This window comes from Typopeltis vanoorti, chromosome 22 (genome assembly GCF_054136105.1).
Source record: "Typopeltis vanoorti isolate ZY-2024b chromosome 22, IOZ_Tvanoo_1.0, whole genome shotgun sequence".
NCBI lineage: Eukaryota > Metazoa > Arthropoda > Arachnida > Uropygi > Thelyphonidae > Typopeltis > Typopeltis vanoorti.
Window position 1 is genome coordinate 96,686,526 of NC_143570.1, and position 25,072 is coordinate 96,711,597.

At 36.9% G+C, this 25,072-nt stretch overlaps 1 protein-coding gene across 1 annotated transcript in view; it reads right to left on the bottom strand.

Annotated features, from left to right (window-relative positions):
* Positions 1-25,072, bottom strand: part of LOC150094581 (transmembrane protein 19-like) — a 195,796-nt gene that overhangs the window by 62,930 nt on the left and 107,794 nt on the right. Inside the window, exon 3 of the mRNA XM_090412037.1 lies at positions 6,260-6,397. Within this exon, the coding sequence (XP_090268163.1) occupies positions 6,260-6,397 (138 nt within the window). The remainder of the gene's footprint in view (positions 1-6,259; positions 6,398-25,072) is intronic.

Sequence of the window (25,072 nt, forward strand, 5' to 3'; positions counted from 1 at the left end):
ACAAATATATAAGACAGACCAAGGAACGCAACTGCAAAAGTGAGCCAAAATCTCTGTTGTCGTCGGATGAAGTCACCTTTGTTATCCCCACTCGTAATGATTGACACAGTCGACGCGCATCAAGTTGCAGGGCGATATCACGAAGTATCAGTATCAAATTATTTTTAATTTATTATTCATATTATAAAATGTATTATTTAAATAATTCAACATATGGGCCACATGCCATGTAAGTATGGTCAACCTTTTGTGGGCCACCAAAAATGCACGTTTGGGACGTCGGTTGCCGACCCCTGATCTAAACAGTGACTTGCCGTCTTGAAGGTACTGGATGCTGTGGCTAATCCACTGGGCAAGCCAAAAAAAGGGAATGAAGCAGTCTCAAACCAGGTTTTCATAAGCGTAAGTAATTTGCACAGTATGCAGACCTGTTGAGTGATAGATCAATTTCCACTGGATACTCAAAATTTTCATGCTAGAATGTCTATTATATCAAATATTTGCTTTAGAGACCCAGTTAAAAAAATATTCATGAAAATCATTGTTTTGTCAATATTTAATAATTAATATTTTTGTAATATTAATTATTTGAAGTGTAATTAATTTTTTGAGCTCTTTCATAGAGTTAGACATTTATATCTTTATTTTCAAGATAATTTATAGAAATTATCATGTGTTCAATCAATTCTTTTTGTCTACATTTATAAAAATGAATATATAAAAAAGTCATTAGTTCATATAATTTATTTTTTATATTTAATGTTATAAATACAGACTGCTTTTGTAAATTACTGACCAATCAGCATATCAGGAATTGTTGTCAAGATCTTAGAGAAAATAGTCATGAGGAGAATACAGGAATGGATAGATGAAAATGGGATACTGTATGGGGGACAGCATGGTTTTTGTGAAGGGTAGATCATGCCTCGGTAACTTGTTCATGTTTCATAACACAGTGACGGCTGAACTGGATAAGGGTAATGGGTTTACAGTGATTCTGGACCTTGCTAAGGCCTTTGACAGGATACCACATGGAATTCTAACCAGTAAACTGCAGCATGTGGGATGGATATAGGGTTGGTGAGATGGATAGGAGGGTGGTTGATGGAGATATCAGAGAGTTGTTTATTCATGAGTAGAGTCCAAAAGACGGCCTGTGACTAGTGGTGTGCCACAGGGTTCTGTTCTTGGACACTGTTTAATTTGTTCATTAATGATATAGGAAAGGATCCGAGAGGAACTGTTCATTTGTTTGCTGATGATGCAAAGTTGGGTAAAGCAATAGTGAATGCACAGGATGTCGAAATTTTGCAGGGATGATTTGGATAGTTTGGAGGGCTGGGCTAAGGTGAATGGATGTCAATTTAATGTGGCAAAATGTAAGGTTATGCATTTTGGGGTGAAAAGATTGGCAGCAGTGTACCACATTGGTGGAACTGTACTCCAGGAGATTGATGATGCCAGGGATTTGGGAGTGTTGGTGGATAGGGATTTGAAGTTTAGGGGGCACATCGCAAAAGTGGCTAAATCAGCTCATCAAATCACTTGGTTGCTGAAGAATACTTTGACGAGTAGAGATAAGCAAGTTATTGTTCCTCTGTACTGAGCCTTGATAAGATCTCATCTCGACTACTGCACCCAGATTTGGTCACCTAGGTTTCTTCTTGATAGGGAGGAGGTTGAGAGGATCCAGAGGCGAGTGACCAAGATGATAGCAGGTCTATGGAATGAACCTTATGAGAACAGGTTGAAGATTTGTGGGTTGCAGAAATTGGTTGAGAGGCAGAAAAGAGGAGATATGATTGAGACATTCAAATTACTGAAAGGTTTCTATAAGATTAATTCAGAAGATATTTTTGAGAATAGGACTGGTGGTGGGAGGACTAGATGCCATCCATGGAAGCTGGGCAAGAGTATGGTTAGCAAGGGTCTTAGAGCTAGGTTTTTACTTGGAGAGTGGTGAATGAGTGGAATAAGCTGCCAGAGTCTGTTGTGGATGCCATGACTGTAAATGAGTTCAAGGCGAAGTATGACAGATACTGTGTGAATGTTGAATAGTTGTTCTTGACATGATGTTAGGGCCTCGATGAATCTAAGGACTCCTTGGAGTCCTTAGATTGAGGGAGGTGAATGAGTGGAATAAGCTGCCAGAGTCTGTTGTGGATGCCATGACTGTAAATGAGTTCAAGGCGAAGTATGACAGATACTGTGTGAATGTTGAATAGTTGTTCTTGATATGATGTTAGGGCCTCCCTCGATGAATCTAAGGACTCCTTGGAGTTGCCCGTACTACTACTATTAATAATAATAAATAACTTTTAATAAAGGAATACCGTGAGCAGACATATAAATACAATATTAATGACAGAAAAACTCACGTAAGGCATCTTCAGTACAAATTAAACAATAACTGTCAATTCCAAAAAGCACCACCTAAGTAGCTAGTGTAAGATAACTAAAAAGGTCATAAAATTTCCTAACAAAAAAAAAAAAAATTATATATACAATAAAAAGTTAGGAAAGATTAGCTGATATATAATGTAAAGGGGATAGATATAAACCATCAGATCTGTTTAAGTTAGGAGAGTGAAGTAAAGTTTCACATGTTTCTTTATAAAGCCATTCCATGAGGAACCGACTTTTCTGAAGGACTCGTCTTTTTCCAATGAACTCTATGTCTAGTGGTGATGGCATGTTCTGCAAGTCCAGACTGTTCAGGTTCAAGGTATTTAATATAAGATTGGTGTTCTTCTAGCCGAATAGATTCAGATCTTCTGGTTTGTCCGAAATAAGGCAATCCACAAGAGCAAGGAATCTGGTAGACACCTGGATAATTAAGATGTGTAAGTTTGTCCTTAGGAGAAGTGAGAAAAGTGGAGATTTTTCTGAACGGTCGAAAGGCAACAAAATTGTCTTATTTCGGACAAATCAAAAGATTATGCCTCTATTCAACTAGAAGAACACCAATTTTATATTAAATACCTTGAACCTGAATAGTCTGGACTTGCAGAACATGCCATCACCACTAGACAGAGTTCACTGGAAAAAGATAAGAGTCCTTCTCAAAAGTCGGTTCCTCATGGAACGGCTTTATAAAGAAACATGTGAAACTTTACTTCATTTTCCTAACTTAAACAGATCCAATGGTTTATGTCTGTCCCCTTTATGAGAGATAGTACTTTAGAAATCAGATAATCTTTCCTAACTTTTTATTGTATATATAATTTTTTTTTTTTTTGTTAGGAAATTTTATGACCTTTTTTAGTTATCTTACACTAGCTACTTAGGTGGCGATTTTTGGAATTGACAGTTATTGTTTAATTTGTACTGAAGATGCTTGTGACACACAGGCAAAATCATACTATTAAATAATCTTTTTACATGAGTTTTTCCATCATTAATATTGTATTAATAATAATAAACATTAAAATAATTTGCGTGATATATGTGTGTGAAAATTTAATTTTGAAGCAAATTATATGAACTAAATGTTTGTACACATTATTCCTTCCATCTTTTACCTTGCGGTATCAAGGATTTTCTATTCACTTAACCATTACTGTATCGAGGATAAGGTGCTTAGCCTTATACCTCTTGTACACATACTTTGATATATATATCAAAGTGTGTGTGTGTACACAGACACACACACACACAAATTCTCCATTTACACAGTAGATTGGTTCCAGAAAAAATCATGTAAATGAAAACCATATAAAAAAGAATACAGTGCATATGAAAAAATAGAACGATGGTTCTGGACGTGAAAACCCGATATGAACAAAAAGTTATTTTAAACAAAACATACATACATATATATTGTTGTGTCGGAAAAAAGTGCTGATGCATCATCCTGTTTCTGACCCCACATAAGGTATCGTTTAAAACCATGGACAAGGACATACTTATGCCTCTAGAAGAAAATGTACATTTTGCTAACTCAGAACTATGTCTAACCATTTAGTTGTAGATACAAAGTGAATTTTAGTAGTCCATGATCAGAATTGATAAAGTATGTGAAATAATTAGCATAAGAAAATTATGTATAAATGCTGAAATGTTACTATTAGATGTACGTAAGATATAAGTATTAGAGCCATGTCAAAGCAGTTCAGAGTTGCAGTGACCAATCGGCTGCCGCTATGAGCATTACGTAGCCACAATGAGAGGGCATTCACATTCACTATTTAAGTTTCGGCACGTGATTCAAGCGCTCTCTTATTTTTCTGTTCCTGGTTCCTGATCCAAGTGCTGGATAGCTGTGAAGCTTGTTGCCGTGCCCAGCAACATTCTACCATTGCTGTGCGTGCCGTGTCGACCGTAGCCACAATTGAGGAATGCGGCCAGAGTTCGAAAAATGAGCCGTTGGTTAACCAATGCATAAATCGGCGAAGAAGTGTTCCCTTCGAAAAGAATGAAAGTACGTCGCAGATGCCACAAGGAATATATGGTGAGGAAACCCAGAAGTCTAATTAAGGAAGTCCCAACAACTACCAGAAAGGCAAGAATGGTAAGATGCAAGTTTTCGTATTACAATTGAATAATAACCAAAGAGGGTATTGGAACCAGAGTGTTAAGGAGTTCCATATAGTCAACTTCCATTTTGTATCTAAGAAACTGTTTCTTTTGGACATTTCTGTCTAGGTCTAAAGAGCAGGTGGCACCCTAAGCTTAAGCTGAGCTGGGAACCAAGATTTCGAACTGTTTATGTTGGAAGAAACATTTGTCATTGTGTTAAATTTAAATTTGGATCTTAACTGAATTTTGGGGGAGGATAAAGCCCGAGTATAAGAGAGAAAATTGGCCCATGTGAAATTTGCAAGATGGAGAACCTCTGTTATGCTCAGTACTAGGATTGTAGAATGTATCTGTGTGTATGTGTTATTCCTATATATGTGAACTGAGCAGCTCTATAAGAATTAACCGAGCCTGAACATAATTACACAAAGAAGAGTATAAGATCGCTAAATTTTGGACCATGCATAAGTAATAGGGGAATCCATTAGCAATTAAGAAAAGGGGACCACGACTGCAAACCACTTGATCCCTATATTGTTTTTCAGTAGTTTTAAATTGATTGTCAGAATTTAGTTGCTGGCTGGCACAGTCGATCTAAAAGAATATAAATTTGTCGGCAACGAAATAGCTGAGAATAAGTAAGATAAGTAAATTATATAACAATGGCGCAGTTGACATAACAGTATGCATCTCTTAAAGAAAATAGTTGTCACTAATAAAACAAAAATTCAAAAATATCCAAAAACACCAATGTATATGATTATTAGTTAAATTTTATTTGCTGTCACTTTCTGACAGTAGCCGCATTCTTTTGTGTCAGACTGGAATTAAATTCCTTCTATCACTTGAAACAATTTGGCCATCCTGTTCGTACTGCAATGGCAAAACATTTTCCTCAGTAAAAGGAACTAAATTAACACTAATTTCCAATAATTCTGAAGGTTGATTTTTTTTTTTTTTACCACAAACTCTGTAATTAATTGTTGAAATCCTGTTTTGACTAGATCTTTGTATAATTCTTCATATCGCACCATACATGACTTCAGTTTACGTGTAAACTGTTCAAGCTCGTTCAGTATTTCGATCATAAGTAAGAAAATGACTCTGCAATTTTACCAGCCATTTGAAGTCCTTCTTTAATTAATTCTGCAGTGAGTAGAATCTCTTCATCATCATCGCTTTTTTTCTTTTTCATCGAGATTCTCAAGGACAGCTTCTATTATTTTGTCATCACTAACAGCTTGTCAACCATCAATTCTTCAATATCTGCAGATGAAAAATAAAATCTTTCTCTGCCAACTGCATGTGCTAAGCTGATGATATTAGGATATTCAGTTGTATTCAAAAGGTACAGGGTTTTTCTTTTTCACACATTCTGGCCAAATAGCTTTCCAGCATTCATGTTAAAGTTGATGGTTTCGATTCTGATGATGCCAACTTAGCAAGTTCGATGCAATCCAAAATAGAAAATTTCTTCTTCATCAATAATTGTCAGTAAATTATCCTTATCTAGTTTATCCAAAATGTATTGGAATGTTCTTATGCAGTAAGTTTTGAAGGTAGCGATCGCACCCTGGTCTAGTGGTTGTATTAAGGATATTGTATTGGGTGGCAGAAAACAAAATTCCACATTCAGGTGTTTAATAATTATATTTAAAGTATAATTTACTTTGCAACCAAGGCAAAAAATAAATAAATAAATGTTATACTGTGGTTCATTATCTAAAATAAATAACCTTACCTTCTTTGAAATCCACCTCTATTTTTTTCTTTTTGTTGGCTTGATATTTTGTGGCTTTTGAAGATGACACAAAAAATGCCAGAAGACATGCCAGAAAGCAGTAATTGCTAAGGGTTAATACAAAGCCAACTAATAATCCTGCATGAAAATAAAAATCACAAATCAAAACTGAACTTGAAAATACTATTATGTTTGCTTATTCACATTAATTTATGAAAATATTATTCAATTAAAAAATCTCAAGATTCAACCAAGATGCATTTCTGGAAAGTAAGGCAGTTAAAATCTTACACATTAAGAATCAGCGATATTATTATTATTATTACATGAAACCTCCAAGGAGTCTAAGGACTCACTGAGGGAGGACATCTACTCTACAACTCCGTCTTGCTCCACCAACTACAGCGAACCGCAACTACCATCATCATCCACACCAATGCATCAACTGCCCACTAGCACTAGTATTTTCACAGACAATTACAAACATCCATGCCCATGGTGGGACTCGAACCCACAGCCTTTTGGCTAACCACTTGGCCAACCAGGCAGTGTTTTCTGTGGGATCACATATAATGAGAGAATGAATGAGACAGCAAATGAGAGAATGAATAATTGGTAGTAGATGGCAGAATTTGTAGTGTAGATAGTGGATGTTTAGTGGAGAGTGGCTTCTCCTAACAAGTTCGAGATTCATGCAAGTGTCATGTTGTTATTATTACTACATGACACTTGCATGAAACTCTGAGTCACAATCAGAATCAAAAGCAGAGTGTATGTCAGAGGTGAACTGCAGATTCAAATATACAAAGATTATTGGAGAAAAGGAAAATAATCTGAAATCAAACTCACTGACAAATAATACACATTAAAGATACCAAGTATATTCTTGGTTTAATCCTTCATCCAAGTGTATGCAAACAAATTTGTGCCTGAACTATTTTCAGGACTGGGGCAACTTGTATAAAAAAGCTAATGACCTCGCATCACTCGCCTTAGTTTCCCATGATGCAAAGCATATCTCCTAGCAGACATGTATAATGCTATGCATTATGGGAAGGGTCACTACCCAGACTGGTTTCGGCCTTTAATGAGGTGAAAAAGTAAAGGGTTGCTCATCATTGGCCTAGAGTAGCTAGTAGAGGGTACAAGTGAGCCTGATAGTATTAGGAGAAAGAAAAGACAGATAAATAGCATGAGACATAGAGAAAAGGCCTCAGCTCTTTTATATCATCATATAGTCAAAGGCTATCAGCTTTCCTTTTTCACCAATCTCATATAGATGAACCACCAAAAGACCAGTGGAAATTAAAGCGCACTGAAGGTCAACTCCAGGCAATGAACCCCATATGGGTTCATTGCCTGGAGTTGACCTTCTCTGCCTGGGATTGCTCTCCAGTCATCCCTGCAATTGACCAAGACCACATTGCATTATGAACTATTTAAAAAAACCTATCATAGTAAGAATAGACAGAATTTTATCTCCCCCTGGTGAATATTGCATAATGTGAGTGGTCTACACCAGTGCTTCCCAAACTTCTGGATGTCAGGGCCCCCTTTGCAAATATTAAAATATTTCACTGCCTCCCCTCGAAAAAAAAATCGTAATAGAGAGATATATTACTATAATATTTATTGTATTTATATTCAATACAAAACAAACATACACAGCGAATATTGCAAAAATCAAATGCATATATTACATTTTTTGCCTCTTACTGTTTGGTTCTGAAGACTATGCGGGCTGTTCTGGTAAAATATGAAATACTCCTTTTTTTGAGTCTGTTTCTGCTTCTTCTGACTGTTCGTGGGATTTTAAAAAAAATTTTTTTTTTTTCAGCTACTTATCCATCTCAGGGTTAAATTTTTTAACATAGAATAGATCAAATAATAGCACCACTTACCGATACTGGCACACCACAGACTGACAACGTGAAATTAGTGAATATTACTTGAATAAGGAAATCCCCGGAAGAGGAACATTTTTCTTTTTTGTGACTTTTCTCCTTTTATGGTAATTAAGCTTAAGGCGAAACAGACAGCAAAGGCAGATTATTAAATTGTGCATATGATTGGTGCGGTATTAACAAAAGATCACGCAACCGAAAGATAAAAGCATAGCTGACAATTGAGTTGAAATGCTAACTCTCTGCAACCGAATTCCATATGTGAAACTGCCATAACATTGATTATGTATATATTACTTAGTTTTAACACGTTTAAATTTTAACACGTTCCATTGGATTTTATTGCTGTCTTGGGAAATCGAACTCACACACATCTAATTAATAACAATAGTTTTTAGTTAGATACTATGTTTGCCCAAGCAACATATGGTTTTGTTTCAGTCTATATATACAGCATAGTTTCTGTATGAGGGGACATGTGATTCATTAATTAGTGTGTTTTTATCCCAGTTGTCTCTAATTGCACTATTTGTTGAGAAATATATTACACAGACTGCTCATACCTTATTCACTGGCATAATAAAAGTACTTGTTTTTATTGCCTCTGCAGTATAGTGGCTGTTAGGGAGGGAATGTTGTTTACCACTGCAAACGAGTTACTATCTCCCCACATGAACTTGTTTAAGCTTTTTTTCATGTGTGAAGTATATGCAAAACTTTTATTGGCAACAGAAAACTAGCTCGGATGACAGTGATAATATAAAACGAGTTTTGATATGTATATAAAGTCAATATCAACAGTCCCTGATTACGAACGTGATGAAAGGGACAGGAAAATTTGGAGCTTCCTTGGAGAGCATTCAAAGTAAATACAATTAACCACTGCTTTGAAATGAAACATATGAATAAGCAATATTTACTAATATTCATTAAGCGCCGAAATATATGCATGAAGCAAAGTTTGTGCACCAACACCAATGTGTAAATTTTTTCATTAAAATATAAAAAATAACAAAAAAAAAAGTTAAATATGTTTCTTTTAAAATAAAAAAAATCTACTTAGTCTTGAAACATTTTTTTAAATTTGTTTTCATTATTTCATGGCCCCCAAGGGGGCCGCAGCCCACAGTTTGGGAAGTGCTGGTCTACACCATCTAGTGATGAATGTGATATCGCCTAGAATGCTTCTTTCAAAATATAAAATCATGAAAAAACCTGCTTCTCACTCCCCTACTCATACCCTCTTTATATAGTTTCCAGAGATGACCTCTGGTTCTCCCCTGATCTCCTACAATGATCCTATAACAACCCCTTAATAACTTATAGGTCTTTATCATATCTCCCCTCTTCCTCCTGTCCAGCAAACTCTGCAAGTTGCATCTTCTCAATCTTTCCTCATACTCGACATTCCAGAGGTTAGAAACTACCTTAGTTAGTCGCCTCTGGACTCTTTAAAACATCTCTTTGTCCTTCTGAAAACCAGGTGATCAAATCTGGGCACAATAGTCCATGTGTAGCCTAATCAAAGCCTTATACAATGGAACAAGAATCTCCCTACTTCTACAAGTCAGTGTCCTTGGCATCATTCCCAGAAGCCTTTGTGTTGTCTTCACCATTTTGGGAATGAAGACAACCAAGCATAAATTCTGCATTCCATTTTTGTTTTCCAAATTTTAAAACCTTACATTTTGCAACATCAAACTCACATCCCCATTCCCAATCACATTATGAGGATTGGCTGAGAGAATGTGGACTGCAGAGTTCAGTAGATAGAAAGACAGGTGAAATGATTGAGACTTAAACTGTTGAGAGCTAGATACATGGTTGACACTGGGGAGTTCTTTTGCTTGGAGAAACAGCAGGAAGCGATGACAAGGGGCCATTCCTGGAAGTTACGGATGGAAACTGTGAGCAAAAGGGTGAGGAGTGATTTCTTTGCATGGAGGGTGCTTGCACCGTGGAATGTATTGCCTGATAGTGGTGAGAGCAAGAATGGTCAATGAGTTCAAGGAGTGGTATAATAGACTATGTTTCCTAGAAAGGGTCTCCCACGATGAGTCTTTTGACTCCATGGAGACCTGAATAATAATAATGAAAAGTAGTCATTTCTCATCATCATCAATTTCCTGCCATGTACCCTCAAGGGTGTACAGGATATGATAGTACTACATGAAACAATTACATTATTACTAACTTCCTACCTACAATTTTCCTCCAAATCAGTCTGTTACTTCTCAAGACTCCAACATTATCAGATCTTATATTTCTATCGTCTAAGGCACTTTGTACCATATCAATCCACCTATATCTTGGTCCTCCTCTGGGTCGTTTTCCTGCCAAACTGGCAGAGAACACTTGTTTTGCTAATCTTTTCTCTCCCATTCTATTTAAGTGACCATACCATCTGAGATTCGCTCCGCTAATGCATTCCTGGATGCTGACAATGTCATGTTCTTTCCTAATATCCTCGTTTTTAATATGATATTGCCATTGATGCCATCTGTTCATGCCTCTAATCTTTCTCAGGACTCTCATATCTGCGGTCTCTAGTGTTTTACTTCTGACCCAGCTCTCAGATCCATAAGTTAAAACTGATTTCAACACTGTCTTGTATTCAGCTAATTTAGTGTTCCAACTAATTTCTCTTTTATTCCATATGAATTTATTCAATTGACTTCCCACCATACCAGCTTTGTCGATTCTGTTGTCTATTTCTATATTCAATTTACCATCTTCACTAAAAATCATGCCTAAGTAGCTGAAATCTTTTACTTGTTCCACAGGTTCTCCATTCCCAACACAGTTGACATTTTCACTGATTCTGCCTATTTTCATTGTCTTTGTCTTTTTATTGCTGACCTTCATACCATATCTATTACAACAGTTATTCAATTTAGTCAGAGAATCTTGCAGACTTGTAGCAGATTTATTTAGAAGTATAACATCATCCTTATAAAGCAAAGAGCTGACATTAACATCTCCAATTTTGATATCATGTTTAATACAACTTTCCTTCATAATGTGATCCATATAGATAATGAATAACAGAGGGGATAATGTACATCCTTGTCTGACACCAGATTTAACATTAAACCATCTTCCTGTACTTCCTTCAATTCTAACTGCTGACTTACAACTCAAATAAAGACTAAGTATTGCTTGATATAATGCATCATCGACACCATATAACTTTAGCGTACTGAATAGCTTCTCTCTTGGCACCTTGTCATATGCCTTTTCCAAATAGACAAAACTTAAATACAGATCTTTGTTATATTCCCTTAATATAACAAATGATCCTGCTCCTGACAGCCTCTATTTGGCCTGAATCCAGCTTGTTCTTCACCACGCTTTTCTTCCACAAATCTTCTCAATCGTTTTTCAAGTATACTTGCATAGATCTTGCCAGGAACACTTAGTAGGGAAATACCTCTGTAATTCTCACATTCAATTTTGTTTCCCTTTTTATATATGTGTACTATGAGAGCTCTACTCCAATCATCGAGAATTCGTCCCTCTGTCCAGGCTTTCTGAACTATGCAGTGCAGCCACTGGAAGACTTTTATAAAACCATACTTCAGCATTTCTGGTCGAATATCATCCACTCCTGCTGCTTTTCCACATTTTAAGCCTTTGATGGCTTTTTCTACTTCAAGTATGGATATGTATTCCTGACTGCATGTCTGTTCAGTGTTTTTTTACCACTGTGCTGTCATCACTGCTTCTTTCATTTAGCAGTTTTTCAAAGTAATTACTCCATACTTAAAGGATATCCTTTTCTTCCATTTTCATGTCACCATTATAATCTCTAACTCCTTTTACAGCACTCTTTCCTCCATTCCTAAGCTTCTTCAACAACCTCCAGAATATTTTGCCACCTTCTTGATATTTATTTTCTATATTCTTGCCAAAGTCCTTCCATGACTTTTGTTTAGCTAGTTTTACACAGTGTTTAGCATTCTTGCATTTGTCTCTATATTCTCTAAGAGCACAATCTGACTTATTTGACAGGAACTTTTGATATGCTTTCTTCTTTTCCTTCACTGTCTCTTTAACTTCCTATGTCCACCATGGAGTTCTAATTTTTCTATCCTTGCAGGCAACTTCACTACATGCCTCTCTAGCTGAGTCAATCAGGGCTTTCTTCAAGGCTTGCCAAGGAGTTTGTTTGTGCACAGCACTGTTGTGTTATAAGTCTTGAGACCTCTGGTGTGTGTGTGGTGGGGGGGAGGGGATATATAAAAAAAAAATTCCAGAAACTTTCTTATTAAGTGGTCAGGTAAATTAAGGCAAGAATACTTGAAGCTGGGCTGGCCTGGTTGTGGTTAGCATATCTGCTCCCCAGCCAAGAGGCTGTAGGTTCCAATCCTGCTTGTGATTGTCTTTCACCTTCATACAACTGTATAAAAACATTCTCCAAAGATGGAGTGGGTCACCATGGGAGAAGAAGACCCAAAACCTCCCACAATGTGATGGGCCTTTACTCCAACAGTGGGGAAAGTTACAGGTTAAAAAAAAAAAAAAAAAAAAAAAATTTTGAAGCTGGCTGATATTTTAAGATGTGACAATTTATAAGACATTGAAGCTAAAAATTCCATTTTCCATTTAAAAGCATATAAATGTTGGAATTAATTAAACCACTTAATATTTAAATTTCTTCTTCTTCGGCTTGTTGGACATCTAAGATTCTCTGCTGCAAGTACTAACTTCTTTTATTCCTTCTGTGTTGAGCTCTTTTGTTCCAGCCCTGGATTCCCATCTCAGCTGAGTCTTTTTGAATATTATCTTCCCAGTGTATCCACAGCCTACCCTCTAGGTCACCTTCCATCAGGCTTCATCTTGAATAATTGTTTAGCCCTTCTCTTCTCACCAATTCTTTTCACATGCTCAATCTGCATGCTCTGATTTCATCAGTTACAAGTGGAGATCTATAGAGTTCATATAGTTCTTGATTATGTCTTCTACATTCATCTCTTACAGGCCCATAGACTACACAGATGTAATATCTAATGATATATAAAAATAAAATAATAGCAGCATGCATGTATATATTCATGCTGCTAAGTAACAGACATTTCAAAATGCTTGCTTACTTATTCATAGGACCAGAAAACAGGAATTTTGCTAACAATCTAGTATGAAACCAACAAGGAAAAAACTTGGAGCAACAAAGGAAATGTTTGAAATATTCTTATTTCATTAACAGATTTTGTGCTCTATAATAACAATAGTAAGCAGTCATTATTATAGAGCACAAAAAGCAAAACATTTGTTAAAAGATAAATAACAGGCCAGAAGTGGGAAGAAATATGACAAGTGATTTGGAATAAGGATGCACTGAACTATGAATTGGGCAAAGTGCCAAATATTCAGTTGAAGCACATTTAATTACATTTTATAAACAGATGTTTTGTAGGGGAAACTATACTCATTAAAAATTGAAAAAAAAAAAAAAAAAAATCATGAGTATATATTTATTTTATTATTATTATTATTATTATTCAGGCCTCCATCGAGTCAAAAGACTCATCGTGGGAGGTCCTTCCTAAGAACATAAAGTCTGTCAAGACTCATTGATGGGAGGTCCCCCCAAGAAACACAGTCTATCATACCACTCCTTAAACTCATTGACCGTTCTCGCTCTCAACACTCCATCAGGCAATGCATTCCACGGTTCAACCACTCTCCATGCAAAGAAACCACTCCTCACCCTTTTGCTCACAGTTTCCTTTCGTAACTTCCAGGGATGGCCTCTTGTCATCACTCCTTCCTACTGTTCAACCAAGAAAAAGAACTCCCCAGTGTCAACCCTGTAACCAACTCTCAACAGTTTAAAGTCATCACCAGAGCGGATAAGGGTAATGCCACAGTCGTTCTTAATACCAGCGAATACAATCGTAAAATGAACGTTATCCTCCACGATCGCGCTACCTACATCCCGCTAGAACACAACCCCACAAAAGCACAAGTTAAGAAATTAAAAATCTTACTTAAAAAAGTAACCTCCTGGCCCCCCTGACGTCATGAAAAAACTTGAACCTTTCCGCTCCCGGCCCCCCCGAATATATGGTTTACCAAAAATCCACAAACACAATTCCCACTCAGGCCTATAGTAGATGCCACCAATGCACCTTGTTACAGACTGTCTAAACAGCTAGCCAACTCTCTGTCCCCCCTCACCGGAAATTCCGCTTCCTATATAAAAAACTCGACCCACTTTAAAGCCCTCACAGAAAATTTAACCTTGAATAATACAGACATATTAGTAAGCTTTGATATCTCCTCTTTGTTTATCAATATTCCCTTAACTGACACTTTATCTCTCTTAGAAAACGTTTTTCCCTCTGACATCTTAGATCTCTTTTCCTTTGCCATCAACTCTGGGTATTTCTCTTGGAAGAACAAAATCTACAAGCAGATAGAGGGAACTGCCATGTGTTCCCCCTCTTACCCCCCCTTGCCAATTTCTAGACTCAGCCCCACTCAAGCCTTCTATCTGGCTAAGATATGTAGATGATGTGTTCTCGATTTGGCCTCATTGCTCAGAAACATTAGACTCCTTCCTCAGTCATCTCAATAACCTACATCCAAGAATCCAGTTTACTATGGAAAAGGAAAAGAACAATTGTTTACCCTTCCTAGACACCTTAGTCACACGCCTGCCTAATGATACACTTTCCTTCACTGTATACAGAAAACCCACACACACAGGCAGATACATTCACAAACTCTCCCACCACCACCCCTCGCAACAATATGGCATCATTAAAACTCTTACCAAGAGAGCCCACAATCTTTGTTCCAGTGGACCCGCCCTCACTACTGAGCTTAATCACATTCACAGAACTTTCCTCTCCAATGGCTACAGCGAACACAGTATCAAAAAAATAATCAATTCCTCCCCCATTCTCCGTCCCTCTCGTCAACAAGATTTTAAAAATGCCATCACCATACCCTACATCCGTGGCACTTCGGATAAAATAGCCAAGATACTAAAAAAGTATAACCTACACACAGCATATAAGCCCTACCGCAAACTTGCTACCCTCATCCGTTCTATGAAAGATCAGCTCCTTCCTCTCTTTCTCTGCCTGGAGTTTACGAAGTACCCTGTTCCTGTAAGCTTGCGTACTTTGGACAGGCAGGCAGATCAGCATCCATCCACCTGGAGGAACACAAGTCGTACATCGTTAAACACAACTATGGCCATTCAGGCTTGGCTAACCATGTTTTGGACATCACCCACAAAGTATCATGGAAGAAAACCACCATGCTCCACCACAGCAAATTCAAGAAAGAGAGACTTTTCTTAGAAGCAGCAGCAGCTCTCAGTAACCAACCAAATCTTAATAAATATGGTTGTATTAAACTTCCGAAGATTTGGGAAACACTCATCACCAGAGTTCCCACCTTACATTCCAGGCCACCTACTACCGCAATTAGAGGGCGCTCCACCTAGATAGGACTTTAGTGTCACCCACGTGGTTGGGCTTAGTATTGTAAGTTTTTGTGTTCATGTTACATTAATTGTTTTTGTAATCCCAGTAGATGTCCTAGTGACTAGGACGAAATATAGGAAGTATTTAATTCTATTTTAATTCTTTTTGAGTGTTGTAAAAAATCCATTAAACCTCCAAAATAATATCCTCACAGCACTTAAGCCTCTAAACAAGAATCAACAGTTTAAAATTCTCAATCATATCACCTCTCCTTCTATCCACCAAACTCTGCAAGTCCACATTCCCTCAGCTGATCCTCATAACCAAAATTGTACAGTCCTAAAACCATCTTTGTCTGAGAAAAATAGTCTAAGTGGTCTGATCAGAGACTTATACAACAGAATAATAACCCTTTTATCTCTGCAGGTCAGTGTCCTCATTATTGCAGCAATCCTCTGTGTTACCTTCACCACCTTTGCAATATGTCTCCTAAATTTCAGTTTTCTATCAATCATAAACCCCAGATCTCTTTTCTCTCCTACTTCCTCCTGTCTAGCTCCTCCCATAGAGTATGCAACATCCCATCAATGTGTCCGAAACTTCAATTCCATACATTTTGCTGCATTAAACTGTCACCCCACATTCCTTTGCCCATCTATCTAGCTTATTCAAGTCCTCTTGCAGGGCTACCACATATGCACTATTATTAATAATCCTTCCCAGCATCGCATCATCTGCAAACAACTGAATATCCCCTTGCAATCCACTGACAATGTCATTGATATAAAGGTTAAACAATATAAGACTCAGTACTGAGCCCTGCGGGGCCCCACTTGTAATCCTCTACCTCCTTAAAACTGTCCCACCATACACAACTCTGATACCTATTGGACAGCCAATCCTGAATCCAGTTGACCAATCTGACATTCAGACCCATGTGCTGCAACTTAAATATCAGCTTATCATTCAAAACATTTGTTTATAAAATTTAATTCAGTATGCTTTGGCCAAACGGTGCTTCAGACAAACTGCAGAATGAAGAAAGATAAAAAATATGGGTAATAATACTTCACATAACCACATGAAAATAAAAAGAACAGTCCTTATTTCATAGCTGAATATATTATTTATTATTCTTATATTTGGTAACCTCCATGATGTAAGGCTCATCACAGGAGGCCCACTCAACCAGCAACATATCTGAAATGACATCTCTTCCACCAGTTGGAGAGAGTGACCATATGGTTTTGACTTGGAAAATGAATAGACATGCAAGAGTATCAAAGAGACAGGAACGTATGTGGAATTATAAGGCAGGTGATTATAATAGTCTTAGACGTCAACTTCGGGAAGTTTCAAGGAGGGAGGAATTGGAAGGCCAGGATATCATTAGTGCGTGGGAAATTGTGAAAGAATATTTGTTAGCAGCAATGGTAAGTTGTATACCACGAGTGAAGAAGAGGACACAATTTGGAGTAAAGTGGATGACAAACAATATTAAACAGGAATTGCATGCGAAAAAGAGGCTATGGAAGAGATATAAGGAGACAGGTGAAGAGATGCATGAGGAATATAAGACACAGGCCAGAAGAGTGACTAGTGTGGTAAGGAAAGTGAAACCGGAATGTGAGAGGAGATTGGCCCTAAGATCCAAAGAAAATCCTAGAGAATATTTTAGCTATGTGGCCAGTAGGAGGAGAAATGACTGTGGAAGAATGATATTGTGGGATAAAAATGGGAATAGAGTGACTGATGCAGAGGACATAGTGGAATTGTTCAATGAACACTTTATTGGAGTATTTCATCCTAGAGGAGTCAGTTTTAATACTAGAGGGATAGGGCTGGTTCGAGGCTTAGAGGTACAGGAGGAGAGTGTGTTTCAGATACTGAGTACTCTGGATGTCAGTAAAGCTGTGGGACGGGATGGTATTTCACCACGAGTTTTGAGAGAATCTGCTAGGGAACTGACAGTACCTTTAACCTGGCTCTTCAATGAAAGTCTGGCTTCAGCAAAGGTGCCCAGGGAATGGAAGGAAGGTAAGATAGTACCATTGCATAAGGATGATAACAGATTGGAAGTGTCTAATTATAGGCCAGTCTGTGTGTCATCAGTAGTTGTTAAGATCTTGGAGAAAGTAGTGAGGGACCGTATACAGCACTGGGCAGATGAGGGTAATGTTATCTGTGAGAGTCCACATGGATTTGTGAAAGGGTGCTCTTGTTTTAGCAATATGCTAGCCTTTTATAATAAAGTTACAAGAACATTAGATGAGGGAAAGGCATATACTGCAATTTTCTTAGACTTAGCAAAGGCATTTGACAGGGTGCCACATGATAAGCTGATATTTAAATTGCAGCACATGGGTCTGGATGTCAGATTGGTCAACTGGATTCTGGATTGGCTGTCTGATAGGTATCAGAGAGTTGTGTCTGGTGGAGCAGTTTCAAGGAGGCAGAGGGTTACAAGTGGGGGTCCCACAGGGCTCAGTACTAGGACCTGTATTGTTTAACCTCTATATCAATGACATAGCCAGTGGATTACAAGGGGATATTCAGTTGTTTGCAGATGATGCGAAGCTGGGAAGGATTATTAGTAATAGTGCAGATGTGGTAGCCCTGCAAGAGGATTTAAATAAGCTAGATAGATGGTCAAATGAATAGGGGTGTCAGTTTAATGCAGCAAAATGTAAGGTATTGAGGTTTGGGAAACATCGATAGGATGCTGCATACTCTATGAGAGGAGTTATACTGGAGGAAGTAGGGGAGACAAGAGATCTGGGGTTGATGATTGATAGAAACCTGAAGTTTAGGGGACATATTGCAAAGGTGGTGAAGGTAACACAGAGGATTGCTGCAATTATGAGAAGGACGCTGACCTGCAGAGATAAGAGGGTTATCATTTTGTTGTATAAGTCTCTGATCAGACCACACTTGGACTATTGTTCTCAGATTTGGAACCCAGGATTTGAAGGGGATAAATTAACTGTGGAAAGGATACAAAGACGGATGACAAAGATGGTTTCAGGACTGTACAAGGATAGTTATGAGGATCAGCTGAGGGAATGTGGACTGCAGAGTTTGGTGGATAGAAGAAGGAGAGGTGACATGATTGAGACTTTTACACTATTGAGAGGTGGTTACAGGGTTGACACTTGGGAGTTCTTTCGCTATTGAACAGTGGGAAGCAGTGATGACAAGAGGCCATCCCTGGAAGTTACGAACGGAAACTGTGAGCAAAAGGGTAATGAGTGGTTTCTTTACGTGGAGGGTGGTTGAACCGTGGAATGCATTGCCTGATGGAGTGGTGGGAGCGAGAACGGTCAGTGAGTTTAAGGAGTGGTATGATAGACTGTGTTTCTTAGGAAGGACCTCCCACGATGAGTCTTTTGACTCCATGGAGGCCTGAATAATAATAATAATGAGCTTTGAAGTAATTTACATTCCCTGCATTCACAATGCACTCCAGCAATGCATTCCACTCACCAACAACTCTTCACCTAAAAAATCTACTCCTCACATCCTTGTTCACCACATCCTTATACAACTTCCAGGGGTAACCTCTCTTTCTTTCCATCTCGACATCCACTCTTTTTATAATTTCTTCTGCATTAATCTGATAGAATCCCTTAACTAACTTGAAGGTCTCTGTCAATCTCCTCTTTTCCTCCTCTCCACCAAACTCTGTAATCCATTATCTCAAATGCTCTTCATAGCCAACACTCCAGAGTCCTGATTTTCATTAGATAGTATTTTCCTTAAAAACTGTTTGATGGATTTTATATTGTCATAAAAATCACTATAAGAATATTTGGAATTCACTTTCACATTTAAAAATTTCTTTACTATCGACACCTGCAATAAACCTCTTTCTGGTGACCAAATGTTGCTCATAGTTAAGAAAATCCTTTTTTATTGTAGCAGATCATCATCATACGTATCAAGAATTTAGGCCTAGAATGGCCTGTTCCGGCCTTAGAAGTCATCGTTGAATCGTTTAAGAGATCGTCCTGGTTTTCTTTTTCCTAATGGCTTGTACTTTAAGGCTTGTTTTGGTAATCTTTCTGTTTTCATTCTTTGAACGTGTTCCATCCATCTATGTTTATATTTTTTAATTTTTTCAATTACTGGTTCTTGGTTAATTCTTTCATAATATCTTCGTTTCTTTTGTGATCAAATAGGGTATACTTTGCAGTTTTTCTCATAAACTTCATTTCTGCTGTTGTTAATCTTTGTTTGTCTTTTTGTTTTATTGTCCAGATTTCGCTTCCATACATTAAGACCGGTAGGGCTAATGTATTGTATACTTTTAGCCTGGTTTGTTTTTGAACTAGGTTTGGTTTAAATATAGAGTTAATTACTCCTGTTATTTTTAAATATTTTGCAATTTTTATGTTTATATCTTTTTCATTTTCATAAGTGATCATACATCCTAGGTAGTTAAATGAATTCACCTGATCTAAGATCTTGTTATCTAATACTATTTTAGTTCTTGCTGGATCTTGTCCTTTAAAGGCCATAGTTTTTGATTTTTCCGTTGATATTATCATACCATAATCTTTGGATATCTCATTTAGATTTAAATGTGATTTGAATTTAGATTTAAATATTGTAGCAGATGCACCTGATAAACACATTCTACTAACTTGAATATATTTTTTGAAGGTGATGCCAGTATTCTTGAAGATCTCAAATAAAGATAACCATTTATCTTGAATGTTTAAAGTTTTTAAGTCACATTTTTGTTTTTGCTGTTGTAGAACTTTGTTTAGCACTGACTTTTCATCAAATAATTCATCTGTATTTACTGAATTATGTACTATTGTAAAACTCAATGTAGCTTGGAAATACTAAAGCGCTTTACATCGATTTTTACAGAGGTCAAGTCCCATGAGAATGTTACAAAAAATAACCTTGTTTGTCTCTACATGTTTTATGCTAAATATTACTCTAAATAATCCTATGGGGATTAAATGTGTTTACTCCTTTAACAAGAATATTTTAGAATGTCAAAAACAAAGGCAATGCTTTGCCACCTGAACTTTGTATATTAGCTCTATATGAGGGCATAAGAAAGTTGTTTATGATTTTAGTGTATGAGAAAGTTGCTTATGAGCTCTGCGCATAAACACCTTCAAAGTCAGTGCCTGAGAGATCTGAAAGGTTCAGACAAGTTTCCGCTGCCCGACAAGATATGATCAAAGGAATGCACAGAGGAGAAGAAAGAATGGGTCAATCTTAAAAGAAGATCAAGGAGTCATGCCGAATTCTTCAGGGATTACAACCTTTCATGCAAGGTTCCCAGAGAAGGTGTAATAAAAAGGCACTGAGCCGAACATCGGGGGGGGGGGGGGGGTAGCAGTTACAGTTATCGGAAGTCAGCAGTTAGAAGCAGAAATTCCCGAAGTAGGATCCAGAGGAGAATTTTCCCTATGCTGAAACCTCTTGCATGAGCTATTTGAGTATCGCAGATTGCAGTCAAAAAGCCTGCAGAATTTTCTCGACGAGGTGCTGCTGAAGCAAGACATTCCAGAAGGAAACCTAAAACCTAAGATGAAAGAAAAGCCATAGAGACTTTAGTGCAGAATTTTGATTGAATTGCAATTCAGAGCCTCTGAAAGTTTGTTCTGTTTTTTTTTTTTTTATATTTCCTTTTATAATCTAGAAGATATGTTATAGACGGACTGATAAGAATGCATTACTGAGTCTTATGTTAATATAGAAATACTGGTGGCACAGTCTTAACAAATAAATTTTCCAGTGTTCATAGGCACATGACTAGATGAATGCGAAAGGCAGATAAACAATAGTAAGATAGAGGAAGTAGAATAAGAAATGAAAATATATAGAAAAAACATGTTGAATAGTAAAGATATTACAATAACGCATTAGTCATTAATCGTTACAAAGGCACAGTAACCAAGCAGGCTTATAAAAAGCATTGCCTTTGTTTTTGACATTCTAAAATATTTTTGTTAAAGGAGTAAACACATTTAATCCCCATAGGATTATTTTATAGTAATATTTAGCATAAAACATGTAGAGACAAACAAGGTTATTTTTTGTAACATATTACACTGTTGATCAAATTTGCACTCTGTTCTACATCAGCCCAATTCAAATCAGAATCAAAAATATCCAATTAAATGTGTCTGCCTGTTCAATACTCTTCTTCCAGGACTGTAAATAGTTTATACTGACTTCATAAAACTTGCTGATGGTAGAAATCTTCCTGATTAATTTCACCATTTTATATCACTTTCATTTCAGAATATTTCATTAACACCTCTGTTGCAGTTATAGAATTGGACTCTTATTGCTGATTACAATTTGAATAATTGTAAAGTTCCATGCAAAAACAGGAGATATACTTCATTTACTGGATTTTGAAAAAAATCTTGTAAAATATTTGGCCATTGTTCGCTTGAAAGAAAGTACTGGTGGCACAGTCTTAACAAAATAAATTTTCCAGTGTTCATAGGTACATGACTAGATGAATGCGAAAGGCAGATAAACAATAGTAAGATAGAGGAAGTAGAATAAGAAATGAATCTCGAACATATCTAAAATTCTTTGTATTGCAACCAATAAGCTGAAAAATCTCAAACTAACGTGAAACAAAATTGTTTTGTATTAGATATCTACAAATTCGCAGAATTCTTTAGGTCGGGTGGTTCTGACTGTGTATGCATGAAAATATTTGTATATTTTAATTACTATCACTTCAATATGCACAAGTAGTATATCTACGGCAGTCTGAACACAGTTATTTGCTATATATGCCAAGCATCCAATGCCTAGAACAGGACGAGACAAACTTCTTTCAATTTTTCTGAATACATTTTTCTCGCTCCTATTTATTCCTCCAAAATTTGTATTGGTAATTTCAGTGCAGTAACATATCACTTTTCTTTTTAATATCAAAAGAGCAGTTCTTGACATTTTTCAAAAGATAATCACACAAAATGTCTGAAGTTTCTACTGGTACATCATCAAAATGTAGGAGTTTTATCTGAATCCCATGATCTAAAGTAAAGTACCAAACCACTACAGGGTTTAGTTTTATGTATTTATGATTTGAACTATCAATTGTTGCAGTTATGTAGCTAACAGTTTTTAAAGCATCCAACATTTCATTGAAAATTAATGGAGATATCATATTTATCGCTTCAATTTTTGTGCGAGGGACTGAAAATTTTGGTTCAAATAACTTTTTAATTAACTTAGGCATCCAATTTGATGTCTTGAAACTGATTTCATGCATTACAGAATGATAAGCAGAGTGACCACCCAGCAAAAATCTTTTGTACCAACTTATGCAGGAAAGAAAAAGTACTAAATTTTTATTTGCTTTCATTTCATTATATTCAGGGCATTTTACAATATTACTACCTTATTATCAATCATAGATGTTGGTGCCATTAGCCTAGTGGCTTTGTGCTTCACAACCATATGCCTGCGGAAGGAGTGTCCTAGGTTTGATTCCTGTCAACAACGCGAGGAGCTTAAGGATCAGCCTCAAGGCCAAGTTAGCCGGTCTTGGCCGTGGACATCAGGGTTTTTTCCACCAGTTTATCTGGGGTTTTTCATCCTGCAAGCAGGCAAACCGGCCAGTGGACACAAACGGATTACAGTCAGGAATACTGACCCAAGCATAGGCCTGATTCGTCAGCTTGCGGTTTCGGAGCCAGGATAAAATTTGGGGGAGAAGATGGTGCCATACATTCCCGTAAAAAGGGAACTCACGGCCGCTGTATCATTATACAATAATTATCATCATAGATGAACTCTGTGCATAGATATAATAGATGAACTCAAAGAAAAAAGTCAAAACTTACCTCACTGCAGCCATCTGAGTTCAAAGTTGTCAATCATCATAACAGAAGTCCCAATTGTAACTCTAGCACTTAACATATGCATTAATTTACCATATAAGTAATTACCAGTTTAGTCTCATTTCAGTGTTTAAAATAATGTAACATTAAATTTTCAGTTATTTACCATGCTATTTATGTATATACAAGGGTTCCCAATCACAAGAAAAGCATTTTTAGCAGATTTTTCTAAATTAGTTAATTCTTGAAGTTTGAAATTTTTTAAACATCTGACTATTTAAATATCCCAACGATTCCATTGTCGTGTGCTAAGTTTTAAATCTGGAGCAAACTTTTTACATAATGTCGTTAAAATTATGCTGTGCATCAATAAAAGGTGGTTACTCATATTAAAATATTTAATTTTTCCACTTGTTTTCATTGTAATGATCTTATAATGCACGAGAAGTGTTTGAATAGCGAAGAATATATTTTCATTGACGGCTAATGTCTGTCGGATTGCATGAGTATGGGATCAAAGGAGGAAGAGAAGGTTAACGAACAGTGAGAGGGAAAAAAAAAGAGAATCATGCTTTTGTCACTGAATGTGACATATGAGGTGGGAGAAGAGAAAAATATTAAAGTCATATGTCCAACTCTTTGTTGTTGTTATTATTATTCGGAAGGAAGAAAGTACAGACTTTTCAGACAAACACCAAACACACACAAGAAAATTACTAATCACTAAACATGTAAGCACCAGTAATTTAAAAATCTCAGACTGTTTTCAATCCTGGATAGAGTCGCAGACAAAATTACAAATTCAGCACTGTCCAGGCCAATCCCAGACATCTGGTAACCCTACATAGATATATAAAATGTTACAATGGACCAAAGAACTTGTGAGAATACAATTTTCGGCACTGGAGTTGTCTTAGCTTACACTTTCCAAGCGTCCTATATTTGCTTCTTATTAAGGTTTCGCTGGCCTGACAAATGTTTCGAACTGTTGGTTCTTATCGGAAGTCAGACAGAAACTCGTAAAATGGCAAGAACTGTTATTCAATACCAATGCAATCCCATTTCAGATTGTTGTATTCTTTGTAAGGGAATAGTAGTTGGTGCACAAGAGATTTTCAGAGCTAAACACGCGAATGCAGGCATAACCCTGTCATGTGGCACGTTAAAATCCCATACCACAGCACACTTCTAGATACACATAATGTTGTTTTAAGCAATCATATGACATAAACAAAGCATTAATTTATGCCAATTACGCAAAGGAAAATTCAGAGAACATCAACCTACACCCAGGGCTGCCGAGAAATTTTCAAGCCTACGAAAAGTCTGTGGTCTAGGCCCCACTTAAAAAAAGTGTACAATAAATTCAAAATTCGATACATTACATACCATACAAAATATGATTAAAAATATAATTTTAATAATTCAAAAAAGGCCCTGTGTAGCTTGGTGGAAGTGGCACTTGCATCCTCTGCACTTGGTTACTCAAAGTTTGACTTAAGTTCAAATCTAGTCGCCGAATGGATGAACTTTTTCTAAGCCTTTCTTCGACCAGTACCCAAGTTAGTCAATCTCTGGCACGGGCCAAGTGGGTTTTTCATCCCATAAACTCAAGAAAATCGACCGTAGTACCCACAT